General features: G+C 36.3%; 1 protein-coding gene across 2 annotated transcripts in view; it reads left to right on the top strand.

Annotated features, from left to right (window-relative positions):
- Positions 1-1,029: 1,029 nt before the first annotated feature.
- The window catches only part of Dop1R2 (dopamine receptor 2), a 55,840-nt gene continuing 43,906 nt past the window's right edge, over positions 1,030-12,963 (top strand). For both annotated transcript variants that reach the window (XM_075288577.1, XM_075288576.1), the window contains exon 1: positions 1,030-2,813. In XM_075288577.1, coding sequence (XP_075144692.1) covers positions 1,147-2,813 — 1,667 coding nt within the window. In that variant the 5' untranslated portion in view covers positions 1,030-1,146. The remainder of the gene's footprint in view (positions 2,814-12,963) is intronic.

Genomic DNA, 12,963 nt, shown 5'->3' with positions numbered 1-12,963 from the left:
ATTTTCGTTTGCGTAATTCGTTACTCACGCGCACTCACGAAGATATTGTTTTCGTGACTCACGCTCACGCACGACATTTTGGTTTGTTAAACACGCTCACGCACACTCACGCCGTTGACATGAGCGTGACTCACGACAATTTCGTGTCACGTACATACCTCTACTTGGAAGTGCTTCGCGCTCAAGCAACTGTTGTTGGATTTGGCTTATCTTGAAACATGTAACCCGAAAAATGCATCACCTTTCACGATGCCATAGACAAGTTTCGAAACATCGTGATTGTATTTTTGGAGCACTTCTTTCAACCAATCCACATGAGCTTTTTTGAGTACTTAACAAATTGCGTGGGATCCGACGCGAGATTTTTTTGACGATGAAATGTTCGAGCAATATTGAATGTATGCTGATGCCATTAATGCCAAAGGTTGTCCCAATCTTACGACCTTTGGCATTTATGGGAATGCATACATTTAATATTGCACGAACATTTGACCGTCAAAAAAATATCAGTTGGTGTACAGCATCAATGGTTTCCGGAACAACAATTGACTGAAGGTCGTCCAACTATACGAAATTCGTTTTAAAGTAAACCACGACCTTGATCGAATTCACCATATCATCGATAAACAGTGATCCTTAGCGGAGCTTCATCGCTAAAAAATAAAGTTCAACGATACCCTATAGTTGACGACTTTGAAAATGTTCACGATTTAATTTCATTTTTTAGGCGATTTGTTGCTGCAAACCACACAAATAGCTCTCGTATGTCAAACGGTCTGAGTACGTATAACCTCTAAACTGACAAGCTTTACGAGATAAAGAGAAGATATTTGCAACGAATATACACGAAAATTTCGATTCTGAGATAAAAAAAAAAAATTTAAAACCTTTTAGTTTTCAAATTAAAATAAAATTTCTAATACATCGTATGAATTCTTTATTGTCGTTTCAGACTACACTTCTCTTTGAACTAGTGATGATGATGATGTTCCCTCTGATATTTGAAACTTTATGGAATAGGACAATACGAATAAGTTGTCCCCGACATCAGTAAGGTCTACCACTGCACACACATCAATGTGTACACCAGTCCAATACCACGACGACGAAGAGAAAAACATTTTTGGTTCTTAACCTAAATGACAAATGATAATGAATAATGCAATCGGCCACTTTGGAAACGTTACGTCATCAAACCTTGCCAGCGCCAGCTCAGTCAATAGAACCCTACCATATTGGGAATATGCCGCCCTCCTACAGCCATTGGCCGCTTCCATACCGAGAGCGTTTGGCAGCATGGAACAGGCGTCTGCTCAAAATGAGGAATCGCCACACCAGAATCTCTCGCCTCAACAATATCCCCAATCAGCAGCAGCTGCAGCAGCAGTTCCACACTCTCCCGCCATTACACGAAACGACAATCACAATAGCACAGCGCCAGTTACACCTCCGACTCAATTCTATTCGAGCTTCAATATCTCCGATGACCTGTTCTACTATTTCAATGGCTTCCTGGAGCGCGGAGATGCCATTGCGGGACCCATATCAAGCACTGCACCTACTAACCCAGCCATCGATACATACACTACAACCCCTGCGGATACATTCAATAGCACCAGCATACCTCAAGATCCCGATCTGTCCGAGTTCCTCAGCTCTCTGCCCAATGACCGGGTCAGTCTATTGTCGTTCCTGTTCCTCTTCTCATTTGCCACAGTGTTCGGTAACTCGTTGGTCATCTTGGCCGTCATAAGAGAGCGATATTTGCATACGGCCACAAATTATTTCATAACCAGTCTTGCTGTGGCCGATTGTCTAGTCGGTTTGGTTGTGATGCCCTTCTCCGCCCTATATGAGGTACTGGAGAATACGTGGTTTTTTGGAACGGACTGGTGTGATATCTGGAGATCCCTAGATGTGCTCTTCAGCACGGCTTCCATACTGAATCTTTGTGTCATATCACTGGACCGCTATTGGGCCATAACAGATCCCTTTTCATATCCCATGCGTATGACTGTGAAACGGGCGGCCGCATTGATTTGTGCGGTGTGGGTGTGTTCGAGTGCCATTAGTTTTCCCGCCATAGTGTGGTGGCGGGCAGCCCGTGATGGTGAGATGCCAGCCTACAAGTGTACCTTTACGGAACACTTGGGCTATCTGGTGTTCTCTTCGACAATATCATTTTACCTGCCGCTCCTCGTGATGGTATTCACCTATTGCCGTATTTATCGAGCGGCAGTGATACAGACGCGTTCACTGAAGATCGGCACCAAACAGGTGCTCATGGCCTCCGGTGAATTGCAGCTGACATTGCGTATACATCGTGGGGGTACCACACGAGAACCCTCGACCAGCTCTCACCATCAGGCGCTGCACGGCTCATTGGGCGGTGGGCCGAGTGGAGGGTCGCAACATCATCCGCATGCCCATCATCACCATCGGACCTCACACCACAATCACAGCAATGCGGGTACCACCACCTCTACGCCCGAGGAACCAGATGATGAACCCCTATCGGCTTTGCACAACAATGGTCTGGCTCGTCACCGCCATATGGGTGGCAAGAATTTTTCATGGTCTCGCAAATTGGCCAAATTCGCCAAGGAAAAGAAAGCTGCCAAGACTTTGGGTATTGTAATGGGCGTCTTCATTGTCTGCTGGTTACCATTTTTCGTTGTAAATCTTCTGTCGGGCTTCTGCATGGAATGCATAGAGCATGAGGAAATTGTCTCAGCAGTGGTCACTTGGTTGGGCTGGATTAACTCGTGCATGAACCCTGTAATTTATGCTTGCTGGAGTAGAGACTTTAGAAGGTAAGTGGAGGAAATCGTAGAGAGTACTTTTGGAGGAATATGGTCTAATGGAAGAGGGAAAAGAGATTTGCATATTTAAATTATTCATTAGCTAATATATTTTATTGCTCCCCTCTCCCACTTAAATGGCCACGATGTTTTCCTTGGTGATTTATTATGAAATGTTTCATTTCGTATTGAAATGGTTCTTGGGTTTTTCTTTGGAATTTTGTGTCATATAATCGAACCATATCCTGCTGGTACAAATGTCACAAACTGTGGATGAGTGTTATTGCGATGGACAAGACAAAAATGTAAAATGTGTTTGGTCATACACCATTGAAATTTTAACCGCAAATTTACGAGAGAATTTAATGCAAGCTTCGAAAATATCAATATTGGACCTGCCTCCTTTAGTTTTGGATGGAACATTTGTATGAGTGATCCTGAACACTGGTTGCACCGGTGTTCTATCCAGAACATCTCATCAGTGCAAGTCGTGTCGGTGTTGCCACTTTGCATTTTGATAAAATGACTTTTTTTTCATTCACAATAACAACTTATTTTGACTAATTTGTCGAATAATATGGTATTCAAAATTGTTCAGTGTCATAAATAATTACAACTGTGTTGCATATTTTTGAAGATGTCCTGGATGAACGAGTAGTCTGTTTTCTTTTAGTCCGTCATGGTTTAAAGTCTCCAGTACCAAAAACCAGACCAATTATTTTGCTATCGATTCTAGCGTTAATCAGCAAGAACGTCTCATTTCATAATACCAAATATCCAGCAAAAAAGTTGAACTGAATGAAGTCTCAGTGTTTATATCTCTCGAAAGTCTCCGTGTGGAATTTTAGTGCCAAAAGTCTCAATGGGGGTACTGGGGACGCTGGAGTATGTTTGGAAACTGTTGGTTCAAAGCTCCAAGTGGTATAAGGACTGAATATGACAGGATCAATATTTCAGCAGGATTGTAAAGGAGAGAGGCAGTACCAGCTTTTTAAAAATCAACCGAATCAGCGCTGATTTTTATGGGCGATGCCCCGTTTGAAGCAACTTCTACATAGCGCTGATATAATTGTTCATTTCAATAAAACGAATGATCATGAACTTATTTAGAACACTGATATCATCACTCGCTATTGAAAATTTGGATAGTATATTTGAATACAGTAGTTCCATGGCGAGAATTGAATGGAAGTTTGAGAAATATGCCAATAAGTGTTACCGTTGCCCCACATTTTTCAAGTGGCGGTATTTTGTGCCCCTGAATGATATACTTTTGAATTTTTGTGCCACGTTTTTGTCAAGTTGTGCCACATTTTAATTAGTTCATTTTATACCGCATGGTTTTCTGTAAATTTTTATACCCACCACCAAAGAATGGTGATGGGGTGATGCTTGTAACACCCTTTGATATAGCCCTATCTCCCGATTTGTCTTCTTGAAATTCAAACTATAGAAGCAGTTTGGGTCTACACATCAGAACGCCGAATGCGTATCTGTCTACGTTTTGACACAGACCCCATATAGCCCGATCTCGCGATTTGCCTTCTCGAGATATCTATGTTTTAATTCGGTTTGCCCGAAATTCAAAATATAGAGGTATTTTGAGATCATCAACAAGTGTGCGGAAGATGGTGTGAATCGGTTTTTGTTTTGGTATAGCGCCATAGTTTGACTTCTTCGGCTTCTAGACACCGCAATTTTTTTATGATTTGACTGAAATTCAAATCTAGAGGTATTTTGGTTCCATACAGAAATACGCCGAATATGATGTGTATCGGTATTTCCCTCATAAAGACCGATCTTCCCATATGAACTAATTAATTCTACTCCCTGTACAAAATTTAAAGCCTATCAGGATAAAACTCTGCCTTCAGAGGTCATATATGTGTATATAGGGCAAATTATATATATGAGAGTTATATCTAAATCTGAACCGATTTCAACCAAATTCAGAACTATTTACGACACTATTAATTGCACTTGGCAACGCTTTTTTGCTGGTGTGGCGATATGGTGTAGTGTGTCAAGTCGGGAGATCAACATGTGGATCGATACGCCCCATGTTGGGCTTACTTATGTCTGGGCTCTAGATACCTCTAGATTATGAATTTCAGAAAAATCGAATAACGATTCGGATGCCTAGTCGCTCAAGAAGACAAATCGAGAGATAGGGCTATATGGGGGTTACATCCAAATGTGGACCGAATCGCCACAGCAAAATAAGTGCCACCAAAAAAGTAGTGAAAATGTTCTTTTTGGACCCGGAAGTGGTGCAAGATTGGCCCAGATAAATTAAATATGAACATCCCAGCAAAAAAAGCATCGCCAAAAAAATAGTGAAATGTTCTTTTTGGATGAGTTTAACATGGACTTGTCATAGGACGGTTGTCCACCATTTCAACAGCCGTTGCATTGAATTTGCATCACTTCTTAAAGTTCGATGCGAATCCAGTGTTGTGGATGTGAATTAAGATATTTTGTGATATTTTGACGAATAAATAGTTTTTAAAATTTTTTGAAATGAAATATATTCAAAAATTCGCAATTTTTCTAGAAAGGATTTAGCATTTTTTTCGGCAAAATTTAAATAATATGCACTACTTTATTAATTGTTAATCTGTTTTTAACTTACTTGAAAAAAATAAGATTTTAAATTTCCTATTAAAAATATGAAAAAAGCGAGTTATACAAAAATTTACTCAAATGAACTTCCTGTGCACTTTAAATAAAGAACATCTTTGGGAGGACATTTTTGGAAGTGCTTTTAAAGTTGTGCCTTTAGAAGAACTTTCAAATTTTTTTGCTGGGTTGTCATAGGAGGATGTCCACCTCTTCAACAGTCGTTGTAGTGAATTTGCATCACTTCTTAAGGTGTGATTCGAATTCAGTGTTTTGGGAGTGAATTGAACAGTTGTATGACATTTTGGCAATAAAATTTGTTTGACTCCTGAATCGATATAGCCATGTCCGTCTGTCCGTGAACACATTTTTGTAATGAAAGTGTAGGTCGCAGTTTTAGTCCAATCGCCTTCAAATTTGGCACAAGAATGTGTTTTGGATCAGAATAGAACCCTCTTGATTTTGGAAGAAATCGGTTCAGATTTAGATATAGCTCCCATATATATATATATATATATATATATATATATATATATATATATATATATATATATATATATATATATATATATATATATATATATATATATATATATATATATATATATATATATATATATATATATATATATATATATATATATATATATATATATATATACATTTCGCCCGATATGGACTTATATGGCCCCAGAAGCCAGAGTTTTACCCTAATTTGCTTAATATTTTGTACAAGAAGAACAATTAGTACTATAGTCAAGTGTGCCAAATTTAATTGAAATCGGTTCAGATTTATATATAGCTCCCATATATATCTTTCGCCCGATATGGACTAATAGAAGCCAGAGCTTTACTCCAATTTGGTGGAAATTTTGCACTACACGCAAAAAAACGTTTGGAAAACGTGTACCGAAAACGTTTTTCTTTTGTTAGAGATTTTTGAATTGCTTCGAAAATTTTAAACTTTTATCACCAAAAAAATTCGTTTGTTACAAAATTTTTATCTTTTCAATAAAAAAAGTTATTTTTGAAACAACAACACACTTCATTTCGTTTATATCAAACACTGTTCTTTTCTGACTTTAGGTTTTTAATAAGACACATTTTACAGTTCAAAATTTAATATACTACAATGTAATGTTGAACATGTTTTCGGAATCTTCCGAACATATCTGGAATATATGTAAAAAAAAAAAACTTTGGTCGAAGCAGGGATCGAACCCACGACCCTTGGCATGCAAGTCGGACGTAGAAACCACTGCTCCACGGTGCCAAACTAAATGTTTGTTTCTGTTAAATAAACTTTGTTTATTCGGTTCGTGGGCGCCGCAAGCTATGCTATATAAATATAACTTATATGGATATTTATCTATTGATGACCATAACAGGTACATAGCTCAGTGGTTAGTGTGTTGGCTTACAAAGTGCATGGCCCGCGGTTCGATTCTCCGTCCAGGCGAAAGGTAAAAAATTTTAAAAATTTATAAAATCGTATAATTTCTTCTACATTGTTGGTATTACAGGAAAAGGCGTTAAGAACTAAATAACCTCGTGGATGTGAGAAAGATGTGAGGGAAAATGCAATTAGCAAGAAAAAAATTTTTTTTTAAGTTTGTCTTTATGAAATTGTTTTTACATCCTGGAAAAGAATAAACGTTTATCACAAAAAGTATATACTTTTCTTCCAAATACACATCCTTACAGCGAAAAGCAAATGAGAAACGAACTTTGTTTGTCTAAAATTTCGTTTGGGAGGAAAGAATTATTTTTTTGCGTGTAGGAGTACAATTAGTAGTGTAGTCAAGTGTGCCAAATTTTATTGAAATCGGTTCAGATTTAGATATAGCTCCCATATATATTGTTCGCCCGATTTAAACTCATATGACCACAGTGGCCAATCTTTTACTCCAATTTAATTGAAATTTTGCACAGGGAGTAGAATTAGCATTGTAGCTATGCGTGCCAAATTTGGTTGAAATCGGTTCAGATTTAGATATAGCTCCCATATATATTGTTCGCCCGATTTAAACTCATATGACCACAGTGGTCAATCTTTTAATCCGATTTAATTGAAATTTTGCACAGGGAGTAGAATTAGCATTTATGCTATGCGTGCCAAATTTGGTTGAAATCGGTTCAGATTTAGATATAGCCCCTATATATATGTTTTTTTGATTTCGACAAAAATGGTCAAAATACCAACATTTTCCTTGTAAAATCGCCACTGCTTAGTCGAAAAGTTTTAAAAATGACTCTAATTTTCCTAAACTTCTAACACATATATATCGAGCGATAAACCATAAATAAACTTTTGCGAATTTTCCTTAAAATTGCTTCAGATTTAAATATTTTTTTTTACTAACACTGTGTTCCACCCTAGTGCATTAGCCGACTTAAATTTTGAGTATATAGATTTTGTGGAAGTCTATCCAATTCTGTCCAGACAGAGTGATATTTATTATTAAATGTATGTATTTGGGACAAACCTTTATATATAGCACCCAACACATTTGACGGATGTGATATGGTATCGAAAATTTAGATCTACAAATTGGTGCAGGGTACAATATAGTCGGCCCCGCCCGACTTTGGACTTTCCTTACTTGTTTTTTTTTTTTGGGTAACCCAAAATCCCAAACCTACTCAAGGGATCGGCCTATATGGGGCTATACCGAAACATGGACAGATGCACACCATCTTCCGCACACTTGTTTATGAATCCAAAATACTTCCCAATTTTTAATTTCGGGTAAATCTGATAAATTGTCATGTCTAGAAGCCCAAATCGGGGGCTGGGTTAGTTTTAGGGGCTATATCAAAATCTGGCCCATCTTCGAACTTGACCTGTCTGCAGACAAAAGACGATTTTATGCAAAATTTCAGAACGATAGCTTCATTATTAAACTCTGTAGCATGACTACAACAGACAGGTTGACATTGTTCTTACAATTTTCCTCCCTGATCAAGAATATATATGGTATGCTTTATGTAGTTGGAAATAGATAATTCGATATATTACCCACAGAATGATGTGCTGTGGCGATGGGCATAAAAAAGAGGAATAAGATATCCATGTTTGAAAACCAAACTTTTGGGGAATCCCCCAGTTTACCTGCTATAGAAAATTCTCATAGAGATAGTTGCATACTTTTAGGCGTTATATACATATGAGTTTATAAGACAGTCGACATATGAACTGGATAAAAATGACACAAACTGTGTAAAAGGTAGCACAAAAATATAAAAAGTATTGCTATTAAGGGTCATTCTTCATTCATTAAAATGGAAATGGTTAAAATAGGGTTAGGAGAGACAGAAATAATTATCACTGACATTTTTATACATCAAATCTATAACGTGGCTTTTCGTAGGTTGATATTGATATCATACGGAAGACTTTCTACAAGATTGAAGCAAAACAACATATCCCAACCATAATACAGAGTCATGTCTTGCATATAGAAAAACACAAAATGTTCTCCCAGCTTCACATATTTTTATCTTCAATGGGATGCGTGAGAACCTTTCATATAACCATGATTCTATTTTAGGCAAAATGGATAGACTGTTTTTATGGGTATACTGTTGCCTAATCTCAGTCGTGGCCTGCAAACAAAAAAAATCATTTCACCATGGGAGCTGCTGCGGTTTTGCTGCTTTTGGTTGATGGTGATTCGCTAGTCCTTTGTAAGTCCTCAACATCAACAGCACAAAAAAAGAACAAATTTTCTCTGGCATTTGCATAATTCCGAAATGTGTCGTCTAATGGCATGCTTTGGGTTATGGGAATGGGATTTCAGTTTTATTGTTATGCTAGTCAATATTAGAGTTCTTGGCTCTCTCTCTCTTCTGGCTGAAGAAAAAAAAAACTTCTCTACCCCTCATCCAAGACCCAGGCAATTGTGGTGGGGTCAATTTCATTGAAATTATTCTATGCCAACATCATTCTCCTTAAATGGCTGAGGTAAAGTGGCCAGCAAACGAAGTGTTGACCACATTTCCTTTCTCACGTATTCATGGAATGAATCGCCCACTCTTTGGTGTGGTTTTTAACTGAAGGAGGAGGTGGAGCACTAAGCTAATTGTAGCATTATGATTATGGTTTTCAAATGGGAGTGTTTTTTCAACAAGGTCCTAGCTACGAGCTCAAAGCAGCAGCAGCATCAGGTAGGTGGTTGCAGAATGAAGCTGCTACGTAGTACTGCCATGGGCTATCTATGCAAAATATTTTGAATTATGAAATTACATTACTCCGTGTTTTTTTTTTCTCGTTTTTACTTATGCTTCAGATTATTAAATGTAATCTTGGTTTAATGGGAAAATTTGTGGGGATTGTTGTGCGGCTTTGTCATAATGCTTAGAAGAATATGGCTTGAAGCCTATTTATGGCAAGATGATAATTCAATAATGAGATTATCGCCTGTGATTACTTTACTGGGACTGGGATAATGGTCCAGTTTTATATAAAGGCCCAAGAGACTTGCAAAATAAAATATCATCAATATATATAATAACGTTATTTTATGTATTTTCTTCTATACACTGTTAGAAAAATTTGTTTTTCATATGTTTCGATATAAACAAAATGTGTTTCGAGCACAATTTTTAAACACAATATATTTAAGTGCAAACATGTAATATTCTCTAACTAACACTAAATGTTTGGAATACATATGTTAATATGTTAGAATATATTATGTTTGGGGCATGCATGTTTCATAAAAATTATATGTGTGAATGTAAACATATATAAATTTACAAATTTCGAGTAAACATATATATATTGTGATATTTTATTCAGAGAGCGACAGAGAGAGAGAGAGAGAGAGAGAGTATAGAGAAAGAAATAGAGATAAAAACCGGGAGGGTCGACGAAAGATATCAAATTAACACAGCGAGAGAATCAAAAGAGAGCAATTTCTGTGAAACCGCTTATATGTTGTTTCGGAAACTGCTTTATGATAAGGCCAAAAGTTGTATATGCTTAAGTCTAAATATTATTTAATTTAAGCCTAATTATTATTTAATTTGTCTATATTATAAAATTATTTATGCATGTTTATACTCGACTCCACGTTCTTCCTTTGTTAGAATTTTTGAATTCCTTCCAAAATTTCAAACTTTTATACCAAAACCAGTTTTTTATTACAAAATAAAAAAATAATATCTTAGCCAAAAGCTCAGTCCATTTCGTTTATATCAAACACTGTTTCTGACTGTAAATCTTTAATAACCCACATTTCGAAGTTTCATTATAAAAATTTAATATAGTATAAATATAAATGTGTAAATTAAAAAAAAAAATTGGTGTTTGGTCGGAGCAGGGATTGAACCCACGACCCTTGTTGAACTTCTCTCGTATCACTGAGTGCTGCCCTATTCCATGTTAAGCTCAATGACAAGGGACCTCCTTTTTATAGCCGAGTCCGAACGGCGTTCCACATTGCAGTCAAACCACTTAGAGAAGCTTTGAAACCCTCAGAAATGTCACCAGCATTACTGAGGTGGGATAATCCACCGCTGAAAAACTTTTTGGTGTTCGGTCGAAGCAGGAATCGAACCCACGACCTCGTGTATGCAAGGCGGGCATGCTAACCATTGCACCACTGTGGCCCCCACCTACAGAGTTAGTAGTTCACTAATATTGAGTTCATTATTAAACAAGTAATTAAAGTAGAAAGTCGGGCGGGGCCGACTATATCATACCCTTAACCACCATTACATAATTAGTAATCATAAGCATTTGTGGGGTAACATATAGGTCTGGGAGATAAACCGCAGTTGCATATTTAAGAAAATTAAGGGGTACATGTCTATGGGTGCTTTGTGTCAATCTGACTATTGCTCATAGTCACTGTTGCCAGGGAAAATGTTCGGTTTACCCTACAAGGACAAAAAAAGTTCCCTACTTTCCCATACATTCCCAAACAATTTTCCCTACAATATTTTTCGTTAAATTTAAAAAAATTTACAAAACAAAAGCGGTTCTAAGTGCTTTATTATCTTAAAACATGAATATCCAACTTATATAACTTAGAATATAAATTTGTATTACCACCACGGTTGCCACAGTTGGTAGAATTCTACCCAAAATAGTATTTTTTCTTGTTAAATGTCTATAAAAATAAAATTTTGGAAAAAGTTTCTATAAACAAATTTTTGTGAGAAAATTTTCTATAGAAATAAAATTTTGACAATAAATTCTATAGAAATAAAATTTTGAGAAAAAATTCCATAAAAATAAAAATTTTTTTATAGAAATAATATTTTGTATTGTAACATATTTGTATAAAAAAATTGTGTATAATAGAATTGCTAAAGAATTACAATTTTGACAAAATTTTCTATAGAAATAAAATGTTGACAAAATTTTCTACAGGAATAAAGTTTTGACAAAAATTTCTATAGAAATATTTGTTTGGTAGATTTGTGGTAATTTGTGGTAATCTTCAAATTTTGTTAGATCTTTTTGGCACGAGTGGTAAATGTTGTTAAAGATCAAGCCTTGCCGGCTTCTAATTTCCTACTCTAGAGCCACCAAAATGTAAAAATTATTACAAATTCTGTTGAGTGAAACTGTCCCTACATTGTGGCCCTACGTCCCTACAAGACGCTAAATATTAGAAAAACAGTACATATAGGGAATTTCTCCTACTTCTAGCAACACTGGCTTTGTTGATATTGCACCTACGGAGTTAGTATGTCACTAATATTGAGCCCATTATTAAAAAAGAGAAAATCGTTCAATTAGTGTGGGTAATAAATCCAAATTTGTAAAAATCGAGCAATATTCTTATGAAAGAGCTACAAGTACGTATAAATAGGGTCGGGTAGTACATCAAAATTTGAAATTTGAGTAACATTGGTTAATAAATAAGAGTACTATGGTCAAATTTTGGGAAAATGGAGCGATGCATATATATGGAAGCTATATCTAAATCTGAACCAATTTGCATAATATTTTGCGGGTTTGATTAATACCACAAAAGGTTACCTTGTGCAAAATTTGAGTACGATTAGGTAATAAATGAGGTCTCTATGGTCAAAAATAAGATTATTATGGCCAAATTTGGCAAAATCGGGCGATACATATATATGGGAGCTATAGCCAAATCTGAACTGATTTCGATGATTTTTTGCACATACCGTTAGAACTATAGGGGACTGGATCTAGCCAACTTTGAGTAAGAGCGGTTAATAAATAAGGGTTCTATGGCCAAATTTGGGAAAATCGGTCTATACATATATATGGGAGCTATATCTAACTCTAAACCGATTTCGATGATTTTTTGCACATATAGTTAGTGCTATAGAAGACTACATTTAGCCAAATTTGGGTAAGATCGGTTGATAAATAAAGGTTTTATGGCCAAATTTAAAAAAATCGGGCGGTACATATATATGGGAGCTATAGCTAAATCTGAACCGATTTCGATGATTTTTTGCACACATAGTAAGTGCTATAGAAGATTATATTTAGCCAACTTTGAGTAAGATCGGTTGATAAATAAAGGTTTTGTGGCCAAATTTGGGAAAATCGGGC

Source organism: Haematobia irritans, chromosome 1 (assembly GCF_050003625.1).
Source record: "Haematobia irritans isolate KBUSLIRL chromosome 1, ASM5000362v1, whole genome shotgun sequence".
NCBI classification, from domain to species: Eukaryota; Metazoa; Arthropoda; class Insecta; order Diptera; family Muscidae; genus Haematobia; species Haematobia irritans.
Note: the sequence above shows the minus strand (reverse complement) of the source record. Positions and strands in the feature narration are given on the sequence as shown.